A 16,259-nucleotide genomic window follows, 5' to 3' on the forward strand; every position below is an offset into this window, starting at 1 on the left:
GTAGAAACATTTTCTTTAAAAAAGAAAGGTATGATCGGATAAGTTTGATTTTAAGGTACTTCTTTACAGCTTCCTCTCTGCCCTTTCACTTCTGATGAATGATAATTGTTGTGGCTGGGCTCTTTAATGAGAAATGATAGGGGTAACCTCCCCCGTACAGATAATCACAAGAATTGTAACTTGTGGTCGGAATCCAAGGCAGACCAGGTTCTGGTGTTATCATTTATATCCTATTGGAAAGGCAGGGTGGAAGAGGGTTTGATAATGCATGCAGAACAGCACTTGGCAGAGCGCCTGATACTTTGGTTGTCCAATAGGCACCCTTTCCACCACACCCTGGCATTTAATTCATTCAGGTGGAGAATCTGTCAGCAAGGAAAAAAACTACAAAAGAAAGAGCAAAGAATTACAGCAGCTCCACACAATCAGTTGAATGCAATGGGAAGCATTTTATTTCTAAATAACTGCTATAACATGTTAGCTGTATATTTTTACCACACTCTTCATTATCTGACATATAGTTGCGCATTACAAGACTGTGGAAATATTAACATGTTGTTGTAGGAAACAGTGACGACCCTCAACACCCACCCTGATCCCAATACCCATTTATCTGAGCCACCTTAGTGATTTTTATTTGTTGATAAAACTCACTGCACAAGTGTAACAATAGGATGCTTCTTTGATATTTGCATGATGCGATTTTTAGTTCCAGTTACGTGTTTCACTTTGTCACTTGCACACTTCGCTCTCAAGCTTTGTGCCGTCTTGCTTGTGCAAGTGATGATCACATCATACAGATGTGTGTGAAGCATCCTGTACATAATACGAAACCCCAAGCCCAACTTACATCGTGCTTCGCGGTCACCATAAGAATCCTGATGCACGGTGATGAACCAGGAGTTTTTTGAGACAAACAGATGATGAGCAATAGGTGGGCAAAGGGCAGAAAGGAACATGTGGGGCGGGAAACAAGGCAGCAATACGGGGAGAATGAATAATTTTGCTAAGACTGGGGGAATGGCAAAATATTCCATGTTTTGGTGAGTGTTGAGGGAAGATTAGTGAGGAAGGGTGAGAATGGTGAGACAGATATTAGTAAATGCAGAAGGAAAAGGTTCATAGAGAACAACGATGAATGGAATGAGGATCGTGAAGAATTTAGAATTAATGGCAAGGAACAAAGCAAGAGGAACCAAAGATGACGATAATGAAGAGTGTAGAATATGTAGCAAGTTACATGGCAAAGGCAGCAGGGAGCATAGTAAGGAATACGGGACTTTGGTGTTGGAATGTGGTTTAGAAATTGCAATGAATACAGAATCTTATGCAAACAATCTTACATAGACACAGCTAATGGAAACATTCATACATTGGTGCACACCTTGGTGCGCGTGCACACGGGGTATGCACCCCACACTCACTCACACACACACACACACGTACACACTTGCAGACGTGTAAGTACACACACACACACACACACACACAGAAACACTGAACATTTAAGGCTTGCAGAACAGAAGTATCTCTACATCAGAAGGGCTGGTTAAAGGGTTGTCCAGTTACAAAGATTTTGCTGTGATTACAGTCGCTGATGCCCACCTCTCATGATGTTCTTTCTCCTGGACCAACTTCCTGTGGTCAGTCTTATTGGAGTTGATCACCTCCATTTGGGCATCGCTTAGATATTTGGACACCTCCTGCGACCAGGTGATGTAATCATTTGATCTGTCATGTGACCTCTTCTCCTCTCTTAACTCCCTGGATGCTGGTTCCCTGCTCTCCACTGGGAAGAGTGTGGAATAGTGATCGTCCAGGGACGAGCCCTCATCATAAAACAGCAGGCTCCTGGAACGAACTGGGAAAAGTAAACAGAAATCCATCAGGAGACTGAATAACTTCATTGGATTGTTAGGTGCAGGAACTGCTTGCTCTTGTAAGGTAGTCATGACAGATTGCAAAGACTAGGTGTATTACCTTGAATACAAAACCTAAAAGGGAAATCAGTTGAGGTGTTCAGGGCTTGGGATGGATTAAAAGAAATAGGCTTGTGGATATCAACAGGTTTTATTAGATAAGGGTGCCAAGGAATTTGGAATTCAGTTTGGATTAGTAGAGTTAATGAATAGATGACACCAATTCTTGGAGGTGAGTGAGGCTCCCCCACCCCAATTTTAACCAGATTTTACACTTGCACCATCAAGAGTGTCTTGACCACCTGCATCTACCTCTGGTATGGGAATTGAAAGACATCTGACCACGAGTCCCAACAAAGGATTACAAGGACTGTTGAGAGGATCATCAAGGTCTCTCTTCCACCCATCGGTGTTATTTATTAGGAGTGCTGTTTACACAGGGCCCTTAGCACCAGGCAGGAGGTACCGTAGCATTAGGCCAAGAACTGTTCTTCCCCCAGGCTGTGAGGCGACTGAAATCCCTGCCACCACCTCGGACTCATCATGCCTGAAGTGCCAGTAGCATTATACTGTTTACTTTTTAACTTGTGTCATTTTTGCACCTCATTATTTGTTGATTTATTTGTGATAATGTTATTTTATGTGTTATGTGTGTGAGCTATATGTACGGTGTTGTGCAACTTGGTCTGGAGAAACATTGATTCGTTTGGTGGTGTACATGTGTACGGATGAATGACAATAAACCAAACTTGAACTTGAACTCTTAATGCTGTTTTCACAACAGGATCAATGAAAAATGCACAAAAGACAAACAACCAACGTGCAAAAAACAACGAACTGTGCAAATACAAAAAGGAAAAAAATCAAACAAAATAATAATAAGTAAGCAACATGAGATAACGGGTCCTTGAAGGTGAGTCCATATGTTGTGGGAACAGTTCAGTGCTGGGGATCAATGGGTTGAATAGACTACCTGTGGACACACTTTCAAGGACTCTTCAACTTATGTTCTCAATATTTATTGCTTTTTCTTTGTATTTGCACAGTTCATCGTCTTTTGCACATAGCCATTTTTCTGTCTTGCTATGTGCAGTTTTTTACTGATTCGTCGTATCTTTGTATTTTCTGTGTACGTCCATAAGAAAATGAGTATCAGGGTAGTTTATGGGGACATATTTAATTTGATAATACATATATTTTGAACTTTGAATTAGTTTGTGATGGTTGATTTGTACCTTAACTCTATTTAGGAGAAGTACAAGGTGTATACTGCATTATTTTAATTTCTTCTCACTACTTTTCAAAGAACTTTATTGGTTTTCTTACAAAGTACACATGAAAAGGCCAAGAATCAGTGGCAGTCAGGAATATTCTGAGATAAACAACAAACAAGTATAAATGTATCAGCATGGACTAGATAGGCCAAAGGGCTTGTTTCTGACTGTGCCTTTCTACGACTCGGAGTCTGTGCTTCAAGTTTCATTCCCTCTAAGCCTGGTAATGTGACTTCATGAATATTTATAACTATTTGAATTCATCCTAAACTAATGCAAACTGAAAAATAGAAGATTCCAGTGAAGGGATTTGTGCGGACCAGTAAGGTCCACACGGTACTGTTAAATGAGAATTTGGGTGTAGAACAGAGGATGTGTATGCTAAAACTGAAAACCTTTGGACATGGAGATTATAAGTGTGTTATTAAGTGTGTACATAATAAAGAACTTCAGTTCCCAGTGTACAATGCAGAACCGGAAGTGAAGTTGGTGAACGGGACACAGGCACGTTTTTGGCGGGCTGGAGGTCCGGAATAAGATCTGGTCAAGCTGAAGCCATCACTGTAGTATTCTGTTAATAAAATAGTTCTAACATTTTTACCCATGCAAAGTTTGTCTTTGTTAAAGAACAAACATGGTGTCAGAAGTCGGCATAAATACCACAAGCGAGGAAGAAAGAGACGCCTGGTTCCGACGAAGAGAAGCTGCAGCCCTGACAGCACCATGTCTCGACCTTCACTAAGGAATGGAGGTGAAAGCCTAAAAATTCCCTCAATGGATAACCTAAGTCCTCCCGCAGCTATGTAGTTCACCGACAATCTGACTGATATTTGGAAAAGCTTCAAACAGCGATTCAATCACAAACAAGAGAACATCTGGCATAGATGCTGCCTGGCCTGCTCAGTTCTTCCAGCATTTCGTGTGTGTAACAGTGATTCAATATATATTTAGCCGCGAGCAGAGTTAGTGGGGTAGAGGAAAAATTGAAAGCTTCTGTCTTTCTACTTACAATTGGCAAATATGCTTTGAACATCTACAACAGCTTTCAAATCGATGAGACAGACTTCAAGTTGGACAATGGTGAAAAAGTTTGAGGAGTATTTTGTCCTGAGTAAAGATGTCACATTTGAATAATATAAATTCTTCTCCCGTGACCAGAAACAAAGTGTCAGCTTTGACCAAAACCCTGCTGAACTTCTCACACTGAGTAAGTCCTGTGAGTTTGGAGACTTGAGAGACTCACTAGTCAGAGAGAAAATAATTTGTGGAATAGCAGATAATGGGCTCAGAGAAAGCTTAGTGTAAAAAAGATTTAACACTAGAAAAGGCTGTGAATATGTCTAAGGCAGCAGAGGTCACACGAGCGCAAATTAAGAAGCTGCACAGAGCAGAAACAACAGTCCACACTGTGAAAACAGACGTGCTGAGCACAAGGCATTTTACAAAACAACAGCTTAGTGAAGAGGTAGGCCAAACAGCAAATGTGGTGGTACACCCATCCCAAAGAAGTGTCCTGCTTATCAAAACTCCTGCAATAATTGTGGGAAGAAGAATCATTTTGCAAGGTGCTGCAAAGCTACCAAGAGGAAGGATGCATTCTGTTGATAAGGATATTGAGGAAGTTTTTGTAGATTCTCTACTGACTGCTGATGCTGGTAAAACAGGATGGAATTTTCCAGTGACTGTGAATGAGACAGCAATTCCATTCAAGCTTGACACCAGAGCCCAGGTGAATCTGTTATCTGTGGATGATTACAAGACTCTCAAAGTTAAGAGCAAAATTTACCCAGTGAAATTAAAAGTCACTGGCTATACTGGGGAGAAGGTTCCAGTAAAAGGGGGCTGTACAGTGATCTTTAAACACAAGGGACAGCACCTAAAGGCACAGCTACTGGTTGTTGAAAAATGAGTACAGCCAGTACTAGGTCGTACTGCATGTGAAATGCTCAACCTGATGCAAAGAGTTTTTGTAGTATCTACATAGAGCAAAGGTAACAGGCAACACTCAATAAAGAGTACGCAGATGGTTTTGTGGAGCTCAGATGAATACCTGATGTAACTCAAAAAACACATAACAGCATCCACGAGAGCTCCAGTGACATTATGCAAGAGAAGCACAGGAACTTCACCTCCATTAACATTTGTACCAGCTACACCAGCATGACAGTCAGGATGCCAGTGCTGAACAGAGTGATCATGATGAAGATGTTGCCAGTCTTGCTTCCACTTTATGCAGCTGTGGTTCAAACTCTGTCTCTCATTGACTTCCATTTGAAGAGGAAAATTAAAAAGAAAGATGGGGAGGCCACGCAAGACCAAAGGTCAGAACAGCAACAGTTGAACACAGACCAAAAGGAGGCGTTGCTATATAGGATACGCAGCCAACAGAAGGAGCTCTGTGAATTGAGACAGAATCATCTGGAACTTGTGCAAAGACTCACTGATCACATGCATGTAGTTCCGGGTTCCATTATGAGGCACATGGAACAAATTATGATCACACATCAGGAACAAGAACAGAGGTGAACAGATAGGATCTTGGCAGAAGGATGTGAAAGAAATGAACATGTTGATCAGAGACTGAACACAGCAAGTGAAAGTAATAAACCTGTGGAGTCGAATGGCAACCAAGGTGGATCATCAAACCACCACAGAGACTGATTGAGAGTTGCCGAAGGAATAAGGGACTGTATTGCTCATTACAATCGAAATTAACATAAATTTCTTTCTTGCAAAGCATTATTGTGTCTTGCGGGTTTATGAGGACATACTATTATTGTGCTTGTTTTCTTTAAAGGGGGAAAATGTGTTATTATGTCTGTACATAATAAAGAACTTCATTTCTCAGAGTGCAGTGCAGGTGCTTCACCCAGAACCAGAAGTGACTTTGGTGAACGGGACACAGACACACTCTTGGTTGGCTGGAGGTCCAGAATAAAATGAGGTCAATCTGAAGCCATGACTAGTATTCTGTAAATAAATTAATTGCATTGTTTTCACCCAAAGAGCAAACATAACAATAAGGATGCTACCTTAATTCAAATAGGCAGCTTGCAAGGAAATACTCAAAATCATGAAATCATTTAGATAAAACAGGAGAAACTGCTTCCAGGATCAGTAACTAGAGGATAAGAATTTAACATGTCCAGCAGGATAAAAGAGATAACTTTCACAGAATGGGTTGTGATCTGGAATGCACTTCTTGAAAGGGTTGTGGAAGCAAATCAGTAACACTTAAAATAGATTTGCATAAATGGATGAATTGCATTATTAATGGACTGGGACAAATTACAGTGTCTCACCAAACTGCTTATATGGGCACTATATTCTGTCATTCTATGCTATGCTTTTGATACAAACATGAAACTGAGGAGCAGGAGTAGATCACACAGTATCTCAAATCTACACCGCCATTCGATAAAACTATGGCTGATCGAAGTCTAATTTCAACTCCATATTCTCCCCTATCTGTGGTAACCTTTCATCACCTTGCTTATCAGGCACCTGTCTACCTGTACATCAAAAATATTCAAACCGTTTCCACTGAAAAGAGGGTTCGAAAAACTCTGCTGTCTGAGAAAAAAAAAACTAAAGGCATTTAGAAGTCAAGCAGAAGGAAGTGTTGGGACTCCTAATGAGTATTAAGGTCAATAAGTCTCCAGGGCCTGATGGGATTTACCCCCGCTTATTGAAGGAGGCAAGAGACTAGATTGCTGAGCCCTCGATCAGCATCTTTGTGACCTGGGGGACTGGTGAGTGGCTATTGTTGTACATCTATTTAAGAAGGGAACAAGGGAAAATCCTGGGAACTATAGACTGGGGAGTCTCACGCCAGTTGTAGGGAAATTGCTGGAGAAAATTCTTAAGGATAGGATAAATAAGCATTTGGCCTAATTATGGAGAGCCAGCACAGTCTTGTGCATGGCAGCTCATGCCTTACCACCTTGAATGAGTTTGTTGACAAGGTGACGAGAGAGATTGATGAGGGTAGGGCGGTGTATGTTGTCTACATGGATTTGAGTAAAGTATTTGACAAAGTCCCTCATGGGAGGCTAATAAGATGCACAGGGTCTGCAGCAATTTGGTTGTTCGGATTCAGAACTGGCTTGCACAGAGGGCGGTAGTTGGAGGAACTTGTTCGAGCTGGAAGTCTATAATTGGAGCTCCACAGGGATCTATGCTGGGACCTCTACTATTTGTGATGTATATAAATGACCTGGATGGAAATGTAGATGGATGGATTAGTAAACTTGCAGATTGGTGGAGGTGTGTATAGTGTAGAAGACCGGCAACGAATACAATGCGATATAGATCAATTGCAGATATGGGCTGAGAAATGCCAGACGGAGTTTAACCCGGATAAATGTGAGGTGTTGCACCTCGGTAGGGCAAATGCAAGGAGACAGTACACTATTAAGGACAAAGTCCTGAGCAGTGCTGCTGAGCACAGAGATCTTCCAAGTTCATAGCTCTTTGAAAGTGGCTACACAGGTTGGTAAGGTGGTTAAAGCAGCTTATGGAATGCTTGCTTTCATTAGTCGAGGCAATGAGTTTAAAAGTCAAGAGGTTATGACGCAATTTTATAAAGCTCTGGTTAGACCACTGGAATATTGCGTACGGTTCTGGTTACCCCGGTATAGGTAGGATGTGGAGACTTTGGAGGGATGCAGAAGAGGTTTACCAGGGTACTGCCTGGTTTAGAGGGCATGTGCTATCACGAGAGGCTGGATAAACCTGGGCTGTTTTCTCTGGAGCACTGGAAGCTGAGGGGAGATCTGATAGAGGTTTACAAGATTATGAGAGGCACAGATAGAGTGGACAGAGAGTATCTGTTTCCCTGGATTGAAATGTCTCATACCAGAGTGCATGCACTGAAGGTGAGAGGGGGTAAATTCAAGGAGGATGTGAGGGGCAAGTTTTTTTTTAACTCAGAGAGTCATGGGTGCCTGGAATGCACTGGCTGGTATGGTGGTAGAGGCAAATACATTAGAGACTTTTAAGAGATGTTTGGATAGAAACATAAAAATAAGGAAGATGGAGGGATATGGACATGTTGTAGACACAACACAAAATATTCTGCAGTTGCTGGGGTCAAAGCAACAATCACAACACGCTGGAGGAACTCAACAGGTTGGGCAGCATCCGTGGAAACGATCAGTCGACATTTCGGGCCGGAACCCTGTGTCAGGACTGAAGAGGGAAGGGGCAGAGACCCTGTAAAGAAAGTGGGGGGAGGGTGGGAAGGAGAAGGCTGGTAATGGCCTGTTACTGTGCTGTACTGGTCTATGTTTTTTCTTCTTTCCATTTTTTTTGGAGGAATAAAGAGCATGTCTGTAGGATTAGTACTTTGCTCTGGGTGTCAGATGTGGGAATCTTGGGAATCTTCCAGTCTCCAAGGTGGCCACATCTGCACCAGGTGCATCGAGATGCAGCTTCTGAGAGACCATGTTAGGGATCTGGAGCTGAGGCTTGATGACCTACAGCTTATTAGGGAAAGTGAGCAGGAGATAGACAGGAGCTACAGGGAGTTAGTCACCCCGAGGCTGCAGGGGTTAGGTAAGTGGGTGACAGTCAGGGAAGAGATGAGAAGAGCTCAGTTAGTAAAGAACAACCCTGTGGCCTTCCCCCTCAGTAATTGTTATCTCATTTTAGATGTTGCTGAGAGGGGTGACCTGACAGAGGACAACTACGTCGATTGGGTCTCTGGCACTGAGCCTGGTTCTGTGGTGCAGAAAGGAGAGAAGAAAATTAGGAATGCAGTAGTCATAGGGAATTCCATAGTGAGGGGAATAGGCAGGAGGCTCTGTCAGTCTGATGGAGATACCCAGATGGTGTGTTGCCTCCCAGGTGCCAGAGTATGGGATGTCTTGGATCGGGTGCAGAGTATTCTGAAGGGAGAGGGTGAACTTGTCTTGATACAAGTTGGTGACCAATGGCATAGGTAGAAAAAGGGAGGAGGTCCTGAAGAGAGAATTCAGGGAGTTAGGCAGGAAACTGAAAAGCAGGACCTCCAGGGTAGTAATCCCGGGATTGCTGCCTGTGCCACGTGCTAATGAGTGCAAGAATAGCATGATCAGGCATATTAATGCATGGCTGAGAGACTGGTGTAGGGGGCAGGTCTTTGGGTTCCTGAATCACTGGGCATCTTCCGGGGGAGGTATGACCTGTACAAAAAGGACGGGTTATACCTGAACCCAAAGGGGTCCAATGTCCTAGCAGGTAGGTTTAATAGAGCTGTAGGGAGGGTTTGAACTAATTTGGCAAGGGGATGGGAACTGGAATGATAGGGCTGGGGAAGGGGAAAACATAAATAAATCAGAGATAGCATGCAACAGAGATAACAGAAAGGATAGGCAGGAGATGAGGCATAATCACAGCCAGTGGGATGAATTACAGGGCAATAGAGGCATGGTGCAGTTAAAACAGAAAGCAACAAATACTGGACTGAAAATAACTGTATTTGAATGCACGCAGCATAAGAAATAAGATGGACGATCTTGAAATTCAGCTACAGATTGGCATGTATGACATTGTGGCTATCTCTGGAACTTGGCTAAAGGATGGCTGCCAATGGGAATTGAATGTCCAAGAATATATGGCGTATCAGAAAGATAGGTTAGTAGGCAGAGAGAGTGGTGTGGCTCTGTGTATAAGAAATAATATTAAATCATTAGAAAGGGATGACATAGGATTGGAAGGTGTAGAGTCTCTATGGGTTGAGTTAAGAAATGGCAAGGGTAAAAGGACCCTAATTGCAGTTGTATACATGCCTCCAAACAGCAGCCAGGATGTGGATTACAAATTATAGCAAGAGATAGAAAAGGTGTGTCAGAAGGGCAATGTCATGATAATCATTGGGGATTTTAACATGAAAGTTGATTGGGAAAACTAGGCCAGTAAAGGACCTCAAGAGAGGGAATTTGTAGAATGCCTAAGGGATGGCTTTTTAGAACAGCTTGTTGTTGAGCCCACTGGGGAATCAGCTGTGCTGGATTGGGTGTTGTGCAATGATCTGGAGGTGATAAGAGAGCTTAAGGTTAAGGAACCCTTAGGGAACAGTGATCACAATATGATCGAGTTCAGTTTGAAACTTGAGAAGGGGAAACTAAATTCCAATGTGTCAGTATTTCAGTGGAATAAAGGAAATTACAATGGCATGAGAGGGGACTGGTCAAGGTTGACTGGAAAGGGACATTTGCAGGAAGGACAGCAGAGCAGCAATAGCTGGAGCAACTGTGAAAAATGAGGGAAGTGCAAGACAGATATATTCCAAATAAAAAGAAATTTTGAATGGAAGAAGGACACCACTGTGGCTGACAAGTGAAGTCAGAGCCAAAGTAAAAGCAAAAGAGAGGGCATACAAGGAAGCCACAGCTGGTAGGAAGATAGAGAATTGGGAAGCTTTTAAAAACTTGCAGAAGGAAACTAAGAAGGTCATTAGAAAGGAAAAAATAAATTATGAAAGGAAGTTGGCGACCAATATCAAAGAAGATACTAAAAGCTTTTTTAAGTATATAAAGGGTAAAAGAGAGTTGAAGGTAGATATAGGACCAATAGAAAATGATGCTGGAGATATTGTAATGAGAGTTGCAAAGATGGCAGAGGAACTGAATGTGTATTTTGCATCAGTCTTCACAATGGAAGACATCTGCAGTATACCGGACATTCAAGAGTGTCAGGAAAGTGAAGTATATGCAGTGAAAATTATGACTGAGGTGCTCAGGAAGCTTAATAGCCAGAGGGTGAATAAACCTTCTGGACCTGATGGAATGTACCCTCTGGTTCTGAAGGAAGTAGCTGGAGAGATTGCAGAGGCATTAATTATGATCTTTCAAGAATCGATAGCTTCTGGCATCGTACCAGATGGCTGGAAAACTGCAAATGTTACTCCGCTATTTAAGAAGGGTGGGAGGCAGCAGAAAGGAAACTATAGACCTGTTAGCCTGACATCAATGGTTGGGAAGTTGTTGGAATTGATTGTTAGGGATGAAATTACAAAACACCTGGAGGCACATGACAAGATGTGCTGAAGCCAGCATGGTTTCCTGAAAGGAAAATCCTGCCTGACTAATCTACTGCATTTTTCTGAGGAAATTACAAGCAGGGTAGACAAAGGAGATGCAGTAGATGTGGTGTACTTGGAGTTTCAGAAGGCCTTTGACAAGGTGCCACACATGAGGCTGCTTAGCAAGATAAGATCCCATGAAATTACAGGGGAGTTACTAGCATGGGTGGAGCATTGGCTGGTCGGCAGAAAACAGAGAGTGGGAATAAAGGGATCCTATTCTGGTTGGCTGCCAGTTACCAGTGGAGTTCCAAAGGAGTCGGTGTTGGGACCGCTCCTTTTTACGATGTATGTCAATGATTTGGACTATGGGATTAATAGATTTGTGGCTAAATTTGTCGATGATACAAAGATAGGTGGAGGAGCAGGTAGTGTTGAGGAAACAAGAGAGCCCACAGAGAGACTTGGATAGGTTAGGGGAATGGGCAAAGAAGTGGCAAATGAAATACAATGTTGGAAGGTGTATGGTCGTGCACTTGAAGAAATAAATAGGCAGACTATTATTTAGATGGGGAGAGAATTCAAAATGCAGATATGCAAGGGGACTTGGGAGTCCTTGTGCAAGATACCCTAAAGGTTAACCTCCAGGTTGAGTCAGTAGTGAAGAAGGCGAATGCAATGTTGGCATTCATTTCTAGAGGTATAGAATGTAAGAGCAGGGAAATGATGTTGAGGCTCTATAAGGCACTCGTCAGACCACACTTGGAGTATTGTGTGCAGTTTTGGGCTCCTTATTTTAGAAAGGATATACTGACATTGAAGAGGGTTCAGAGAAGATTCATGAGAATGATTCCAGGAATGAAAGGGTTACCATATGAGGAATATCTGGCAGCTCTTGGGCTGTATTCCCTGGAGTTCAGGAGAATGAGGGGGGGATCACATAGAAACATTCCAAATGTTAAAAGGCCTGAACAGATTAGATATAGCAAAGTCATTTCCCATGTTAGGGGAGTCTAGGACAAGAGGGCACAACTTAGAACAGAGATGTGGAGAAATTACTTTAGTCAGTAGGTGGTAAATCTGTGGAATTTGTTGCCACGAACGGCTGTGGAGGCCAAGTCATTGGGTGCATTTAAGTCAGAGATAGATAGGTTCTTGATTAGCCAGAGCATCAAAGGGTATGGGGAGAAGGCAGGGGAGTGGGGATGACTGGAAGAATTGGATCAGCTCATTATTGAATGGCGGAGCAGACTCAATGGGCTGAATGGCCTACTTTTGTTCCTATATCTTATAGTCTTATGTTCTATGTTAAACGCCTCATTTCTCTTAAATGGGAATTTCAGTTTTAAATAATGACAACTGGTTCTACATTCACCCACAGAAGGAAACATCCTCTTTTTGCACACTATCAAAACCCCTCAGAATTTTTTTTATTTGAATGAAGCTCCTCTTCTGAACTCCAGCTGTTGCAAGCCTGGGCTGTCCAACATTTCCTCATCACAATTAATTCCTGATACTAACGCAGTCAGATTTCTCTGAAATGTGTCCAATGCATTTACAGTCATTGCTAAATGAGGCCAAAACATTATAAAGTACTCTGGGAGTTGTCTCACCAATATCCTATAATTGTATCCAATTACTTTCCAATAAACAATAAAGTTTTTTTCAGATTTCCAAATTACTTGCCTATTGCAAATTATGTACTAGGACGCACAGGTCTTCTTGCATTTTAGCGCTCTGCAAAATAACACCATTTAAATAATCTAATTTATATTTTTTCTGTCAAAATAGACAATCTCATATTTCCCACATTATAATTCCTTTGGCTAGCTCTTTGCCCACATCCATCTGTAACCTTATAATCTGATGTTTTTTTCCCTACGTGTGAAGCTCTTGATAAACAACAGGTTGATATCTCTATTGGAATAGCAAATAGAGAAATTCCATTAAAATGCAAGTGTTCTTGTCCTCCCACCATGCAATGCTGCAAAGCCGCAATTTAATAGGAACACTATTATATTTTCCACTAGATGGTGGTGTGTAGGCAGGTCCTGGTTATGTAATAGGAAAGGTTTTTAAGCAAAATTACGGCATGAACATCTTGAATTGAATATCTTGATGATCTGATCCTGGACTGCATTGAAATATATTTGAAAGCAATCAGGGCTGTAGGAAACATGGCAACCAGTTCTTGCTCAGCAAACTTCCACGGAAATAAAAATGTAGCAAGTTGGAAAATATGCTCTGACTTGTTGTGGCAGGAAAATCTCATGTTTGGGAAGTCTGAAACATAAGCAGAACATGCTGGAAAGCTGGTCAGGGATAACCTGAGCTGTGCTATGAAACAAAAATCCAGACTTCAAACAGACATCATCAACCCAGAACAGTGACTTTGTTTTCCAGCTTGCCTTGCAGAGTATTTCCAGTTTGTTCAATTGACATGTTTGGAAGGATATTTTGCCATTACCAGCACAAGACATTTACACCCCAGTGTACCTTTGATTTATAGCATGCATTTCACCAGGCTGATGGCTATTCTTTTTGGGACAACTGTGAAGATTACTGAATTGTTTGGTCATGCTGATGAAAAAACCTGAGCATGTTTAAAATCATTAATAACTGCAGGCTTAAGATTAGGCAGAACATACAACAGTACAGTATTGGAACAAGCCCTTCAGCCACAATGTCCGCATTGAGCACAATGTCAAATTAAATTAAATCCCTTCTGCCTGTACATGGTCAATATACCACAATTGTTGCAGAACCATGTGTTTATCCAGTGGACTCTAAATGGCACTCGTATTTGATTCCATCAGTACTCTTGGCAGCCCGTTCCAGGCACCTATCACTCTCTGTAAAAGGAAAAACTTGCCCCACATACCTTTTTTAAACATTCCCCCTCAACTAAAATGCATGTCCTCTAGTACTTGACACTTACACCCTAGGGGGAAAAAAAACATTGTCTGACACCTCTCATAATTTTATAAACTTCTGTCAGGTCACCCACTCCTCAATCTGTGATGCTCTGGAAAAAACAACCCAAGTTTGTCTAGTCTGTCCATATTCCTCATACCCTTTATTCCAGGCAACACCCTGGTAAATCACTTCTACACCATTTCCAAACCCTCTACATCCTTCCTGTCATGGAACAAATGGAACTGCACTCGGTAGTATTGTGGTGCGATTCTAACCAAAGTGTGGCCTGACCAAAGTTTTATATAGCTGCCACATTACTTCTTGACTCTTAGACTCAATGCCTTAACCAATGAAGGCAAACATACCATACAACTTCTTTACTTTACATTACCTTCCAAAACCTTACATCTGCTTCCTTTTTCTTTTTGACTAAATTCATAACCTCTCATTATCCAAAACCCATTACCTTCCTCCTCATTGGAACATGCCAGTCTTTAAGCAACTCCTACATGTCAGATATGGACTTCCCTGATAACAGCAGCTCCAAGTTAACTCCGCCAGCTCCTGTCTAATCTGTTATAATTTGTCCTCCCCCAGTTTATTACTTCTCTGCAAGCTTCAGGCTTGTACTTAGTTATAAATACCTTAAAACTTACTGTGACTACTGTTTCCAAAATGCTCTCCAAATCAAAGGCCTGGTTCATTTTCCTTCTTCTGGTTTGACTACCAAGTATAAAAAGCCCTCTTGAACACATGAAAATGTTCTGCCCCATCTAAGCCTTTTGCACCAAGGAAATCCCAGTCAATACTGGGGAAGTTAAAGTCATATGTTGCAACAAACCTGTTACTTTTACATCTTTCCATAATCTATCTACTACTCCATCTCCTGGTGACAATTGGGAAGCCTGTAGTATAACTCCAGAGTGATTACACCCTTCTTATCTTTGACATATATCCTTTCCATCAGTTGATGAGCCTCCAGTATATCCACCCAGAGTGCTAAAGTGACTTTCCTTCTGATTAGTAATGCAACTTCACCTCCTCATTCACCTCCCTCTCTGTCCCGTCTAAAACAGAAGAGCCCAGGAATGTTAGGCTGCCAGTCCTGTCCCTCTTGCCACCAGGTGTCCATAATGGCTGCACCATTGTAATTCCATCTACTAATTAATTGGAAGCCAAGGTGTGGCTTGGGAAGAGTTAGTGTGTGTTCTGAAGGTATGAGCCCCTCCCCCAAACCCTTAACCCTAGATCTGCTGAATCTGAAGCAGAACCTTGAGCATTAGTTGAGAAGTTGGTGCACTTAATCCAGCCAATTTAATGCAGTACTGTTACCAGCTGTAAAGGAAAAACATCCAAACACAGTCCAGCTATGGATTTGACTGGCATTCCAAACAAAGCCCAGCTTTGCACTATGCTTAATTCTTCTAAGCGCTGCCCACCTCTCATTGGAGCAACTCTGAGGTTTGACTGGCTCTTTCCAAATACTATCCAGCATTAGTTTATGTTTGCTTATTTCTATAGTTAAATACGTGGACAACTTTAACCATTTAACATGGTTATGTGATGGACTGCTAGCCGAACATTGTCCAAGGTCTAGTCACTTGCTAGCCTAGAGCTAGTGTTGATATAATGTGGCCAAAACACAATCTTCAACTGTCTATTTATTCACAAGGAGCTAGCGGATAACAGGAGAGTGGGAAAATCCACTGGAAAAGTACTTACTCTGACTCGTTGTATAGACATCAGGAGCAGAGAGTGGAGCTGTTTTGACTGTCTGAGAGGCAGTTGAAAATTCAGGGAGACAGGGCATGAAGGAACCCAGAACAAGGACAAAACAGACCACCACAACCTGCAATGACAAACAAAATATCCATTAAGAGGGCCTACACAAAACTTCAGTTTTCGTGAAAGAAAACTGATTGTGTCAAATGTAATGCAGTTGGTTTAAAACATCTAGACACTGTCATTATTCTAGCATTGTGCCACCACTAAATCTATTTGAAGAATGACGGGCACATACCGTAATTACTGGTACAGTGTGCAGGCATTGAATGCAATTGATCAGGAAGAGGAAAAAGACTTTCAAGATGGAGCCAGTGACCAACTGTGACATGTTGCATTCTTCTTTTAAATATTCTTCTACTA

The 16,259-nt window shown here is 41.9% G+C and overlaps 1 protein-coding gene across 1 annotated transcript in view; it reads right to left on the bottom strand.

The window, feature by feature from the left end:
• Positions 1–473: 473 nt before the first annotated feature.
• Positions 474–16,259, bottom strand: part of creb3l1 (cAMP responsive element binding protein 3-like 1) — a 188,075-nt gene continuing 172,289 nt past the window's right edge. Inside the window, exons 10-11 of the mRNA XM_063063239.1 lie at positions 15,837–15,963; positions 474–1,861 (exon numbers count right to left, since the gene is read on the bottom strand). Of these exons, the coding sequence (XP_062919309.1) occupies positions 1,566–1,861; positions 15,837–15,963 (423 nt within the window). The 3' untranslated portion in view covers positions 474–1,565. The remainder of the gene's footprint in view (positions 1,862–15,836; positions 15,964–16,259) is intronic.

Source organism: Mobula hypostoma, chromosome 11, assembly GCF_963921235.1.
Source record: "Mobula hypostoma chromosome 11, sMobHyp1.1, whole genome shotgun sequence".
NCBI classification, from domain to species: Eukaryota; Metazoa; Chordata; class Chondrichthyes; order Myliobatiformes; family Myliobatidae; genus Mobula; species Mobula hypostoma.